This window comes from Brugia malayi (assembly GCF_000002995.4).
Source record: "Brugia malayi strain FR3 genome assembly, contig: Bm_v4_ChrX_scaffold_001, whole genome shotgun sequence".
Lineage (NCBI taxonomy): Eukaryota > Metazoa > Nematoda > Chromadorea > Rhabditida > Onchocercidae > Brugia > Brugia malayi.
In genome coordinates, this window is record NW_025062479.1 from 22,967,582 (window position 1) to 22,980,571 (window position 12,990).

The 12,990-nt window shown below is 27.2% G+C and overlaps 2 protein-coding genes across 2 annotated transcripts; one reads left to right on the forward strand and one right to left on the reverse strand.

The window, feature by feature from the left end:
- Window positions 1-848: 848 nt before the first annotated feature.
- Window positions 849-2,275, forward strand: Bma-pfn-1 (Uncharacterized protein; the record flags this gene model as incomplete). The annotated part of the gene is made up of 4 exons (XM_001895743.2): window positions 849-974; window positions 1,393-1,474; window positions 1,877-1,966; window positions 2,181-2,275. The coding sequence occupies 4 exons, from the start codon at window positions 849-851 to the stop codon at window positions 2,273-2,275; spliced, it is 393 nt and encodes a 130-aa protein (XP_001895778.1).
- Window positions 2,276-4,928: 2,653 nt separating this feature from the next.
- Window positions 4,929-5,818, reverse strand: Bma-elc-1 (transcription elongation factor B polypeptide 1, putative; the record flags this gene model as incomplete). Its single annotated transcript, XM_001895745.1, has 3 exons — window positions 4,929-5,070; window positions 5,432-5,609; window positions 5,800-5,818. The coding sequence occupies 3 exons, from the start codon at window positions 5,816-5,818 to the stop codon at window positions 4,929-4,931; spliced, it is 339 nt and encodes a 112-aa protein (XP_001895780.1).
- Between the last annotated feature and the right edge of the window lie 7,172 nt (window positions 5,819-12,990).

The window sequence follows — 12,990 nt, forward strand, 5'->3', positions numbered from 1 at the left end:
GATGATGCATGCTAAAAATGTAAAATGATTCAGAGATTCAAATAGTTGATGATAGCTTTACGTTCTCAGCACAGCTAACTTCTTCTATTTAATATGCATACAGAATAGTGTTCAAATTCTTCTATCAATATATTTTCATGTTGTAAAAATTTTAATTCTATAAATTCTGTAAATAAAATAAAAAGAAAAATTAGGAAAAGATAGAAAATGATGGAAAGTTTGAAAAGAATTTCTTTTATTAAAAATTATATTTGATTAAATTTACATAATTGTTATCAACGTATATATGCAAGAGTTGAACTGAAAAATATGATTACAACGTGAGACATATATTTATGTCATAGAGAGACTTCAAGGCTTAACGAGCATTAAGATGGAGCATTAAAATTGGATACGTTTGATTGGTATTTCTGAGTGTTATTCAAGAGGTCCAAATGGGTTGTGATGCATCAGTCAGACAATTGGAGGGGTTTTGTTTGTTTCATTTTCTGCTTTTATGACGCATCTTTAATATTTAAATTGCTATTGATCGATATTTGATATTATTTTTATTTTTGCAAATGATCAAATCCTCTGATATCTATGAAATCTATCATTTAAATTCTAAATTTTATTTGTATAAATGTAAATTATTAAATTTAGTTTTTGCTAAAATCTGGCTGTCATTTGCATAACTCAAAGTTTTGTATTTCATTTTAAAGACTTGTTTGTATTAAGATAGGTAACTTTCTTGTCTTAAGATCACAACTTGTATTAGTTGGCGTTCTATTGAATTTTATTATATATATTTTTTATTGCAGACTCGTTTCTTTTTTTGCTTTTCAGACTGCCCAATTAATAATTGTAGAATGTCTGGCTGGGCTGCTTATATCAAGAATCTACTTGATTCAAGTCAAGGTATACAACGAGCTGCTATTGTTGGTTATCCAGATGGTTCTGTATGGGCAAGGTCTGAGGGTGATCGTGAATTTCGGGTAATAATTCATGCTGTATTGTTTTATAACATGATATTCACACTTATTTTTCAAACCGAGATATCATAGATTTGATGCAATTATTTCTATCGTAAACTCTAATCTGTAAAGATATATCACGAGTAATTGAAAGATCAACCCTTCGAAAAGTGAATGATGAAATCATTAATCTCTTGCCGCAAAATGCCTTTTTTCATTACCCAAAAGTTTCTTTCGACCATCGATTTAGGCGGCTTAAATTTCGAATTTTTTGGAATTATTTTTGGAATTTAATTTAAAACTTTTTTCCATTAAACTTTTTTCCATCCATCTTATATCTTGGTTTGATATATATATAAGCTGGTAATCCCAACAGACTAACATGAAAAACAAAGCAAAGGATTTATGTTTATTAATAGATAATGCTTACGTTTTTCAGGCAACAGACGAGGAGTTAAAAAAATTTGTCACTTTGTATGATCATATTGAAAAAGTGCCAGCTGTTGGTTGCGATTTGGAGGGTGATTCTTGCATTTTTTTAAAATAGTCTTTTCATGATAGCATGACTTCTTGAGGCTTTTTAAAAGATACATAGTTCTAATAGTGGGGCACTTTCATCAGATTGATGTATTACACCCTTTTGATTGCTTTTTAGGTTTTTGGTGATTTCATTTTGATTTATCGGAATAAACTGCAGTTTAACGGTAGTTTCGTCTACTTCGTAATCATTTTTGAAAGAGGAATATGGAAAAGCATTCTTGTAAGTGAAGTATTTTCAGGAAAAGTGATAAGCCGAAATGTTCTTATGGGAGGGAGAGAATAGAAGAAAGATGGTGGGCGAAATCCAAAATGAACTTGTAGATTTATGAAATCACTCATCCATTAAATTTTCCTAATGAATCGGCTTTGAATCATAATTGCAGGCGTGCATTACATAGTGCCACGAACGGAACAGAATCTCATTTTTGGTAAACGCGATAAAACTGGGATATTTGCAGCTAAAACTAAATCAGGTCTTTTATTTTGTTTATTATTTTTCATAATAGCTGCAGAGATAATTCAGCAACAAGTATGTACTGTTTTCCTACATTTGGTTTATTTTTAATGAATTTCTTATTTAAAAAATTAAAACATTCCAATTTTTTTTTTTTTTTTTTTTTTTTTTTTGCGAGGGTCACAGCGTCTATGCCAGGAACAGGTGGCTCCTATTTAAGTGTAAATTTTCAGCTGTGCTAATTGCTTGCTATAAGGGGGAAAATGCGGCGGAAGTACGTGTAGCAGTTGAGAAACTTGCACAATATTTAATGGATTCTGGATACTGAAACTTTCGAATCGATGTTTCCGACGTTTACGAAAGAATATTTCACTTTCAGACAGAATCATTCATGAACTTATGAGTGCTTTTGTTTTAAAAGTTTTTGCACAAAATCTTAAAATTTTACATCTTCATGATTTAAGATTAGAAGTTTAGAGGTTCTCAATGGCTAGTACTCCTCTTCTTTTTAGTCGACTCACGCATTCGTCGTCATTCTCTTGTACTGCTTCGTTATTCATTTCCGGTCTTCCATTCCCACATTTTGATTTGTTATTGTCATTCCTGGAAGAAGCGAATTTTTCACATTTCAGATTTTATTTCAGTTGTTTGTTACAATATTGCTTCTACTTCTCTTCTGAGCATAACTTATTGCATTACCACTTTCTTTTGCAACCATTCCAGCTATTCTTCTTTTAGCTAAGAATTTTTTTTTTTCTTGTTTTGTTTTTATATTTTGTAATACCAGTTTGTTTTACAAGCTATGATTCTAACAGCTAGTATTCAGACATTTAAATGAAGGCATTTTGTGTTTAAAATTTCTTCTAGAGAGGTGTGAATTTATTTTTTATTGGTTATATAGTTTTTTATTGTACGACGATATGCAATCAAGATAGATGAAAACAGAATTACATTTCGGTCGGGAATGTGGACGTACAGGAACCATAAACGGCTCGCTCTACTTCACCTAGTTAACTGTTGACTTTTGCATTGATCTTCATTCTTGGATTCATTTGTGGTAAAGGAAGTGTTGAAGATGCGCTTTTGTCTTTCTTTTTTCTTATCAGCTAGTTTTGAGCTATCCCATGTATCAATCGCCATTGCCGTGACAGATCTGTAGGCAATAACTTGGCCGTTTCTCTTGTATTTCATTTTCCCTTTGCTTGTATCAGTTTAATTTATAATTAGTTCCTCTTTGTAAACGATTTCTATATTTTTAATTTTCTAAGATAATACGGTTATTATTTGACTTATTCTTTATGCACTCTGCTTGAATTGCCGTGTTTTTTTTTCTTGTTTTTTGGTTATATTAAGACCGTTTTACTTAAACGATTTTCATCCGTTGCAAAAATAAATATTTGAGAACGTCATGTTTCTCTCTATATGAAGTTGAAAGCACGTTGACTACGTATTCTCGTTAAGAGTAAACCAGGCGTCAATATCATGTGTCGTGAACTGCAAAGAACGAAAATGAAGGTGACACGGGAATTAAAGATATGACATCAGTGTGTCAAGTTATTCATTTGTTGTTGTGAAATTCTTAGTCCTCAGATTTTCGGAGTTTTCTTAGTCTGCTTGTTCAGTTGCAATTTCCTTCATTATCTTCCACATTCGACTGTGAAGTATGTGTTTACATACGTATGTGACAGGTGTTAAACTCTCTACTAGTGTAATTCCGAAAGCACTGATGATGATCGATTGGTCAGGTGGTAAAATTGCACTTCCGTGCTTTGCCATTTACATCAAAATGTCACATAAGAACAGTATATGGAGTAAAAGCTTCCAGAGACTGCCACTAGATATCTGAACTTTTGCAAAAGGAAGTTCTATGCTTTGTTTTAGAAGGAACAAAGAAAATAGCTATCACATATAAAACAGAAAAAGCCTCTGATGTATGTATGTGTGTGTAATCACCTAACTTCATTAAGAAAAGCATATCAAGTGATAGAATTTTTAAATTAAATGCTTAAATTTGTGTATGTAACATGGTCATAATGATTAACTTTCATGAATATTTTCTGAGACTTTCTTTTACTTTAGCTAAACACAAAGTTCGAATAAAATATGAAAAATCTAATAAATTCAAAAAACGCATCAAGTACCAGATGATGAAATGTAAAAGCTATCATTTCCATAATACAAATTTATCATTTACATGCGTAATAGCAACATATTCATTAGGCATCAGTTGAATTTTCCTGCGGTTTTTTTTTTTTTCTTTTTTATGATAAAAATGAAATATATATACCGTAATCATTTTCTTACTCATAGGTAAAACGTGAACAATGGGAACATTCATAATATTCTATTAGTTGATGAAGCAAAACACTTTTATGAAATCCTATGTCTTCTCTTCCTTTTTTCCTAAGTTTATAATATTATAATAAAGAAGCGTGCAAAATAATGCAATAAAAAATACAGAATAAGAAAGTATAGTTTTGAGGAATTCTAGATAAAATTTTTTCAAAATATTTCCAAATACTAAGCAAAAATTTGACACTTAAATTTGCATCATTATATGACATGAAGAGCTATAATGGAGAAATTGAGAAGGAAGGAGATCAATTTTCCAATAAAACAATGACTCTAAAGTATATGCTTCTCCTATTCCATCTTATGTAATAAAATATGCTTGAAGCATTGTTTCAGGAAATCATCAATGCAAAAATAAAAATAAAACTGTACAGGAAAAGCTAACGAAGAATGTTTGCGTAGCAAACAAATGCAACCAGTGAAATATTTAATAAGTGCAAGAAGCGCGAAGATATTGTTGCGTGAACCTAAATTGAAAAAAAAAAAAAGGAAAAAAAAAAAAGAAAGAAAGTTTCACACGTTCTAAAACACAACTTTTCATTGGAACTAAATCACTAATGTTGTTTGTAAAGAGGGAAAACTGAGGTGAATAGTTACCACATCATTAAAGCTACAAATATGGCCGACGATTAGCAATCCAGAAAATTAGCTGCCATTAAAAGTTCGAGAGCTACTTCAGGAGCTATAACAAATTCAGGTATCTCTGTTGCACTGTTTGTATAACGTACTTTGTATGCAAAATACTGACATACTTTCTGTAGAACATGTGATCTATAAATAAAGATGCTATACAAATTAGGAAATTAAATTGTAATTCATTGATAATTCAGATCCCTTTTAATCTTTTATTCATAAAACTTTCTATCCACATTCTGCTAGAGAATATACCTGAATAAAAACATAAGATCCTAACTTAACATAAGATCTGATATCCTAGTTCGTAAAACTTATTTATTAGAGAATAATGATATATCCTTAATTTTCTTTTTTTTTTTTTAATAATTGCTGTGCTTTATTTTCAAATAACCATGCCTTTACATCCCAATAATCCCACAGAAATAAATAAATAGAATTTCTCGACAAAAATTTTCAACCTAATATTTTGGATATAAAAAACAATCAATATACTTACGGAATTTCCCTGAAATTAACTTCGTTTGTTTCATTTTCAGAATATGAACCAGGACCAGATAACATTGCTTTGATTGTACCTGATGTTAGTGCCAAATCTTTTTTAATAATAAATTCATGTCCATCACTACTAATCAATTTTACGTACATTGCATCTGGTCCTTCGATTCCACCATAGACTGTAATAATATAATATCATATAGCCTGTTTTACGATTTTATTTTATTTTTTTCCTACATAAACCAAATATTTGCTAAAAAACTTTAATTTGGCAAGAAAAAAACAAAATGCAAAAATATTTTAGCATCTATTTTAATTGTTTAATACTTATACATATTTCATACATTTAAAATAAAACAATTATTTTACCTGTTTCAGATCCTGACATTCTTCCTTTCGTTTTTTTTTCTTCTTTTTTCGAAAATTCAAATTAAATACACCTAAAAAAGCAAATATTTGTTACACATCAGAAAAGAGCAGAAAAAATTAGGATTAATAACATTAAACAATAAACAAGAGGAACAAAAATAATAAAAAATGATCCCAATAATCCCATCAATAGTTAATCTTAATTAAACCGGTTTAGAGATAAATAGCCAAAATTATAAATCATCTTGTAATACTCTTTCTTCCATTATTTTTCGTCTTCTTCATCCTCTTATCTTGTTTTCTCTCTTTTTCTCTCATATCCTTCCTGACAATTTCTGTATCTTTTTGATGCAGTCTATCATCGTTTATTTTTATTTCTGTTCATATCTGAATATTTTATTCGGTAATTTAGAATAGTGTTCAAATTGCAAAAATTTCAAATTTAATTCAATTCAAGTTTATTTAACTTTCAAATATTCGGGATTTTTTTGGTTATTTGAGCTTCAAATGAAGTATTTAGCAGTAAATCTTTTCTTCCACTAATGCTATCAAATATTCTTATCAATTGTTTACGTTTTTTTACGTCTTTTACACGTTTTTTTACGCTTTAAAAGTACTTTGTACTCCATTTTGATACGCTATCAATGTTGCAAATCTTTACTTATATTATCATAATTATTGTGAAGCAGTATATTTCTAACTATCTCCTATGCAATTGCTTAATTATTTTTCAACTATATGCGAATTACTTTCTTTTAAATTATCATTCTTTTCCTGATAATCATTAAATTTCAAATGTTAAGTATTAATATTTTTTTCATGACCTTTTTATATTAGTTTTTATCAAATTGCATTATCTGATGATGCAAAATATTAATCAAATTGATAATTTCACTCTTAATCATACACTAGTGCTCAATATTTTAAATTATTTGATGATTTCAATTTGTTTGCAACCAATGCTTCTTATCAATTGATATATTGAAATTCTAAAATATTTTACACTTTTCTTCTATTACCACATCTGGTTTATATCATCATTTTGCACAACTGCTATATGTACAAATTCGTGACGACAATTACAATGAATGTGTCGTAGAAATGTTTCGATTTGTTTATAAATCAATTAATGTGGTTTGAATACGATGATCATTGGTTTCGTTAGCTGATACATTATATCAGTCCATTATCATTTTCGATTGATGGTTTGTTTTAATTTAATGCTTTCTGTTTCATCCTATCTCTTTTTTAAATATTCGTAATATCAGTCATAACCTGTTTGTTCATTTTGTTTGTTCTTTATTGGTAATTTACTGTTAGCAATTTTCAAACATGTTTGTATAATGAATTATTTCGATTATCACTTAATCAGTCATTTTATCATTTGGCTAATTAGCATCTTTTCCTTTCTTTCTTCCATCTTTAATTACTATTTTTCTTGCAAGTTGCAACTTTTTTTCTTCTCAGACACTATTACTTCTTCACCTTTTACAGTTTATTTCATTTGCAGTTAATATCTTCTATCATTTACAAGAAATAAGCTTAACTGATTGTTATCACTACTGATTGCAATGTGAAGCTCAACTTTTTGTCAAATTTTCTCTTTTTTTTTTTTCGTTTTGAGATTAAATCAATTAATACTGTTTGAGAAGTATCGAATTAATAAAATTATCCATGAATGTATTGGATGAACACTTACTATTACTGCCAATTAAGTTTGGTTCGGCGGATCTCTGTGACCTTCTTTGGTAGTCATAAAAGTATTTTTTTTTTTTTTCTCTATCACAATGGTATTTATCATAATTATAATTATCTTAGATGAAATTTGACCTGAATAATAGATATTTGACCTAAATAGTTAGACATAAAATTGTTTTCATTTTTTTTTTTTTTTTTGCATGAGAATTGGACTTACTTAATGAAGTTTCAGTGTATGCAAAGATATGCTTAGCTTGTTAGCATTTCAAGTAAATAACTCATTCATCTATCAGTTCATCCAAATCAATAATAAATAATATTAATTTCAATAAGTAAAAAAAATGAAAAATGTTCGATACGATATATTTTATATAAAATTAAAATAGTGAAATTTGGATAAGTCAAGTAAATTTCATTGGAAATATATTTAGGAAAAAGGGATTAAATTGCTTTTTTTTTTTTTTTTTTTTTTAAATGCGATCCTCTCATCTTTTTTTTTTTTGTTTTGCATGAGAACTGAATTTAACTAATAAAGTATTCTCTTCCTCTTTTTCTTAATGAAGTTTCGGTGAAAGCAAAAATATGTCTTGCTAGTTAGGACTTAGAGTAAATAACTCATTCATCTATCAGTTCATCCAAACCAATAACCATCTTATCTGTTCCTTATTTCTTTCCCAATAAATTGATTGATTCCTTTTCTCTCCTTCTTTCTTCTTCCTTCTTTCCTTCATTCTATTTTAATCTTTAATGAAGATTATAATTTTCGAAATAGATATTCTTCAAAATATATGTGCTTATTTGTTTATTGTCAACTTATATATATTTAAAAAAAAAAAAAAAAAAATTCATTCACAATTTGAAAAGATTTTTGAGGCGTTAAATGTACATAAAGATATAGACATATTGTACATATCCTTCTTTCCCCCTCCAAAAAAAACTATTTACTTTATTTCATAAACAAATTTAAACTATCTTTTTTTTTTTTTTTTTTTTCTTGCTTGCGAAATATTTTATTTGATTCAATAATTTTATCGTAATTTGATCCTTTATGGATAAAATAATGAGGATGAGAAAGATTCACGTCATGCTAAACTAAAATTACTGAGAGAGAGAGAGAAAAAAAAAAAAAAGAAAGAAACGAAACAAATATGAGCGTATTATTGGTTTGGTAGCAATAATTATTTTAGAAATCAGGTATTGTTAACTTTATCGTCTAATTTTTATTTATTTATTTATTTTTATGTGAAGTTTTATAAACAGGTTTTGTGCTAATGTTTTGTCCTATTTTAATAATAATGCTGTTTGATTGTTATTGATGTTAACTATTTTGTTGACAATATCCGATGTGGATTTCATTCAACAGCTGTTCGTATCTCTGTAAATTTATTTATCATCCGTGAATATTTCATGTAATAAACAGTAGTGGGGTAGGCAGGCATATGTGCAGAAGACGACTGATACGGCAGATGGGATGAAAGAGAAGAAAGGCTATCGATCAGACAATGACCGGACCGGATAGGGGACAGTGGTATGGGGACACAGGGGACACAAGAGAAGCAAATATTCAGAGGACAGGCAGGTAGCAATGCATCCATATATATATAATATATATATTTATTGAGATGTAATAATGAGCTAATAGTGGTAAGTAAGTAAGACCAAGAGTAGATTTGGATTAGTCGGAGTGGACGGACTAATTAAAATTTAGTCATTGTGCATTTAAAAATAAATAAATGAATGTATAAGCATATATATATATATATGCTTATACAAGCATGATTTCAGACTTTTCGTCGCTAAAATTGTTATCACTGATCGATCATTATCACTATATATATTTCTCATTTTCACTACAATCTTATCATTTCGCTTATGTCAACTGAACAATGCTCGATTATTCTCAATTATTTATACTCCTTTTTCTTTTTCTTTTTTTTTCTATTTAATTTGTAAATTTATTTGTAATTTTTGTATTTTAATTTCAATCATCTTAACAACAAAAGGTTGTCTTTGTTTATTTGAAATTTGTTGACTGTGTTTTAATAAGTATATTTAGACTTTTGCAATTTTTTTTTTTTCTTCTTTTTTTTTTTTTTTTTGTCTATCACATGAGAGAAATTAGTAACAGTTATTTTTTATTGATTTGCATGAAACATTGTAAACAAAACACTTTATATTTTGTAATATTTATGTTTTCGAAAATTGAAATATGCTTGTCATGTCCTTTAATAATTAACGAAGTACTAATTCCTTGGGAAAAAAAAAAAAAAAGAAAAAGAAGGAATAAAACAGAAGAAAGAGAGAGTGAAAATTTTTGAAAGACTTTTCCGAGATTTTAAAATTCCCACCGGTCCTATTAGTTGTAATATTTGCAGATGTGAAATAACGGCCGAGGGGAGGGGGGGACTGATGAAGAAAAAGAGAAACAAAAAAAAAAAAAAGAGAAAGAAAAAATGAAAAAAAAAAAAAAAAGGAAAAAGTGCTTTTAGAAGATCAATAAATGTTTATAACATTTTTAGCGAGCTTATGGACTTATTCGGAATTAATCACAAATAGCTATTTAAGAAAATTTGAAAGTTTAACACTGCCTTATCTTATATTTTTGAAAAATCTTTTATAAGGGATTGTATCCATTGCAGATTTCATTTCATCTTCTTATTCATTCAATATCATAATTATTTCTCTATCATTAACTGGGAAATTTCAACGAGCACAACGGGGCGGAAAAGTGCTGAGGATGAAAGCAAAATGTTGGAGCCGTCGTCACACATAGACAGTTTCAAGTGTTGTCACATTGATGAATTTAATCACTTCATGGATGATACGTTTTGTACGTGTTGCTACTAGATTAACTCATAATTAAATAGATAATTTAAATTTTGATATTTTTTGTTAATAATTAGCAAAATGTTAATGTTAGTAATAATTAGATGAGCAATTAATAAGTGATAATTATCATTATTAAATTACTTTCTTGTTTTTAATAAATTAAATATACTATATATTAAATAATCATCTAATATTTCATATTCAGAATAACAAATCAAGCATTATTTTCTTACGTGGAGTAAAAATTTTTGCATTTTAAATTTAATCATTCTTAACTGTAAATTGTTTGATGATCAATTAGAATCAAAATTTAGTGTTTGATAATACTTTTGCTTTTATAATATCTAATTTAAATTAATTTTACCCGTTTTTTTTTTTTTTTTTTTCTTTCTTTTTCTAAATAATTTGACCTTGAAGTATTGAATTGTTTGCATTTATGGTGAGCAAGTAAAACCGACTATAGCGAGAGGAGATCGAAGGGAAAAACGATATTTTATTCCTTCACTTTACAATCTTTTTTTTTTTTCTTAATTTTGAACAAATTTTTTTGCCACTTTTTAATTTTACCTGTACGATTGGGTTAACTTGATCCTTTTAACCTTGTCGAAATGATGTTGTTGTTGTGTCATTTCATTTAACCCGAAACGAATACTTTCTCTGCTAAACACTTTTTCTTTTTTTTTTTTTTTTTTAAACAATTTTCATGTATTACTAAAAAGTTAACAATTATAATTTTTATTACTTTCAAAAATTTATTCCATATTGCTTTTTAAAATTATGCTTAATTTAATTAATTTAATCAAAAATTACTTATAATAAATGATGAAAATTTACATAAATTGTTTTGTATCAGTTTTTGGTATTAAATTATTTCATATTAGCCATGAATTTATAGGTGATTTTATCAAAACTATTGTCACCATCATCATCATCATCATACGATATTATTATAAGTTGAATTATGCCATGATGACATTATCTGTGAGTTTTTTCTGGCAGTTATCAGAAGAAGATTTGATTTTTATGAAAATAATTAGAAATTTTTATTTGCTAGAAGTTTTTTTTTTTTCTATTTTGTTTTAGATTTGCTGCTATTTAATGAAGAAAAAAAAAAAAAAAAAGTTTTTCCTTGATTGTTAAAAAAGAACTAAGAAAAGTATATAAATAAATAAAATTTTGTTTTTATTGATTATCATCGATTATCTTATTGTTACCTTACTTTTCTTTCTTTCTACTCTCTTTTGTTCCCCTATTATTTTCCAATTTTTGCAGAATATTTTCTATGAAAATTTATTTGTAGTAAAATATGTGAAGAAGAATTGCTCAAAATGTACATATGGAATAAAAATTGCTGAAGTGATTAAATGTTAAGTAAAAGTAGAAAAAAGCGAGAAACTGGGAAATATTAAAAAGTTTTTGTCTCGGAATATCTCATCTTATCCAGGAAGAGTTAAATTACTTACAACTAATCACTACCCTTTTTTTTTTTTTCTATAATTTTGATTAAGAAGTATTTCCTAATTACCAAACTATCAAGTTAACATTTTAAACACTAAACAATTCAAGATTAGTATAAATATTAGGACTGAAATGTTAACATTAAATAAAGTAAATAAGTTACTATACTATACTTTAATGCCATTTCATTATTAGAGTATCAGTACTGTAATGTCAATTATTAAATACTAATTCGGATAAATAATTTATTTATTTATTTTTGATTATGATATTATGAATTGAGTATCCAAATGAAACTAAATAAATAAATGTATACATACTTAATTTCTGGTTTATTTACTTATAAATACTTTTTCGTACGACTACTCTATTCGTTTGTCCGTTTATAAAAAATCTATGTAATCTTAAAATATTCTCTGTCATTTTTATGATATTTCTTTCATTTTTTTTAAAAAAAAAAAAAAAAAATGCTAAATATTCTAGTGAAAGAGTGAATGGAAAATATTTGAATGATTAATTTAAATTGATATAAATGAAATTTGTTCATTGTTCATATAGCTATTTCTTATTTTTATTCTTTTTTTTTTATAAAATTTTTATTCAAAAAGTTAATTTTAATTTAATAATGCATATTTGTAAATTAGTAAGATTCTATGTATATATATATATGATTTATTCTATTCTAAATGAATAAATATAGTTTAAATCATAGATATTCCAGATGATACTTCATTTATGGATCGGTTATTTTGGCTGTACTGTATAGGCCATCCATATTATGAATGTTAAGTTAAGTTAAATGATACATAAGTATTTATTTGTTTATCTATCAGCTTTGTTTATTTCTTCATCGTATTAATTTCATCCTAATGAATTTTGAATTCAAAATTTGCATTATTACATGGTTATTGGGTAATTAAATTTTTTTTTTTTTTTGGTGATGATGTTATTTTCATTAATATATTTTAGTTTTTGGATACTTTGCATTTTAGTATGTTTACTCAAATGCGGTAGTTAAGAGATAATAGTAGAATATCTATGTATGTGTGTGTGTGTGTGTATGTGTGTGTGTGTGTGTGTGTGTATGTGTGTGTATGTGTGTGTATGTGTGTGTTAATGTTAATAGCATAGGCGGTAAGTTTAAAGTAATTTATGAACCATTACTCTAAAGTGGCAAATATTTATTTGTTTATTTGATTATTTATT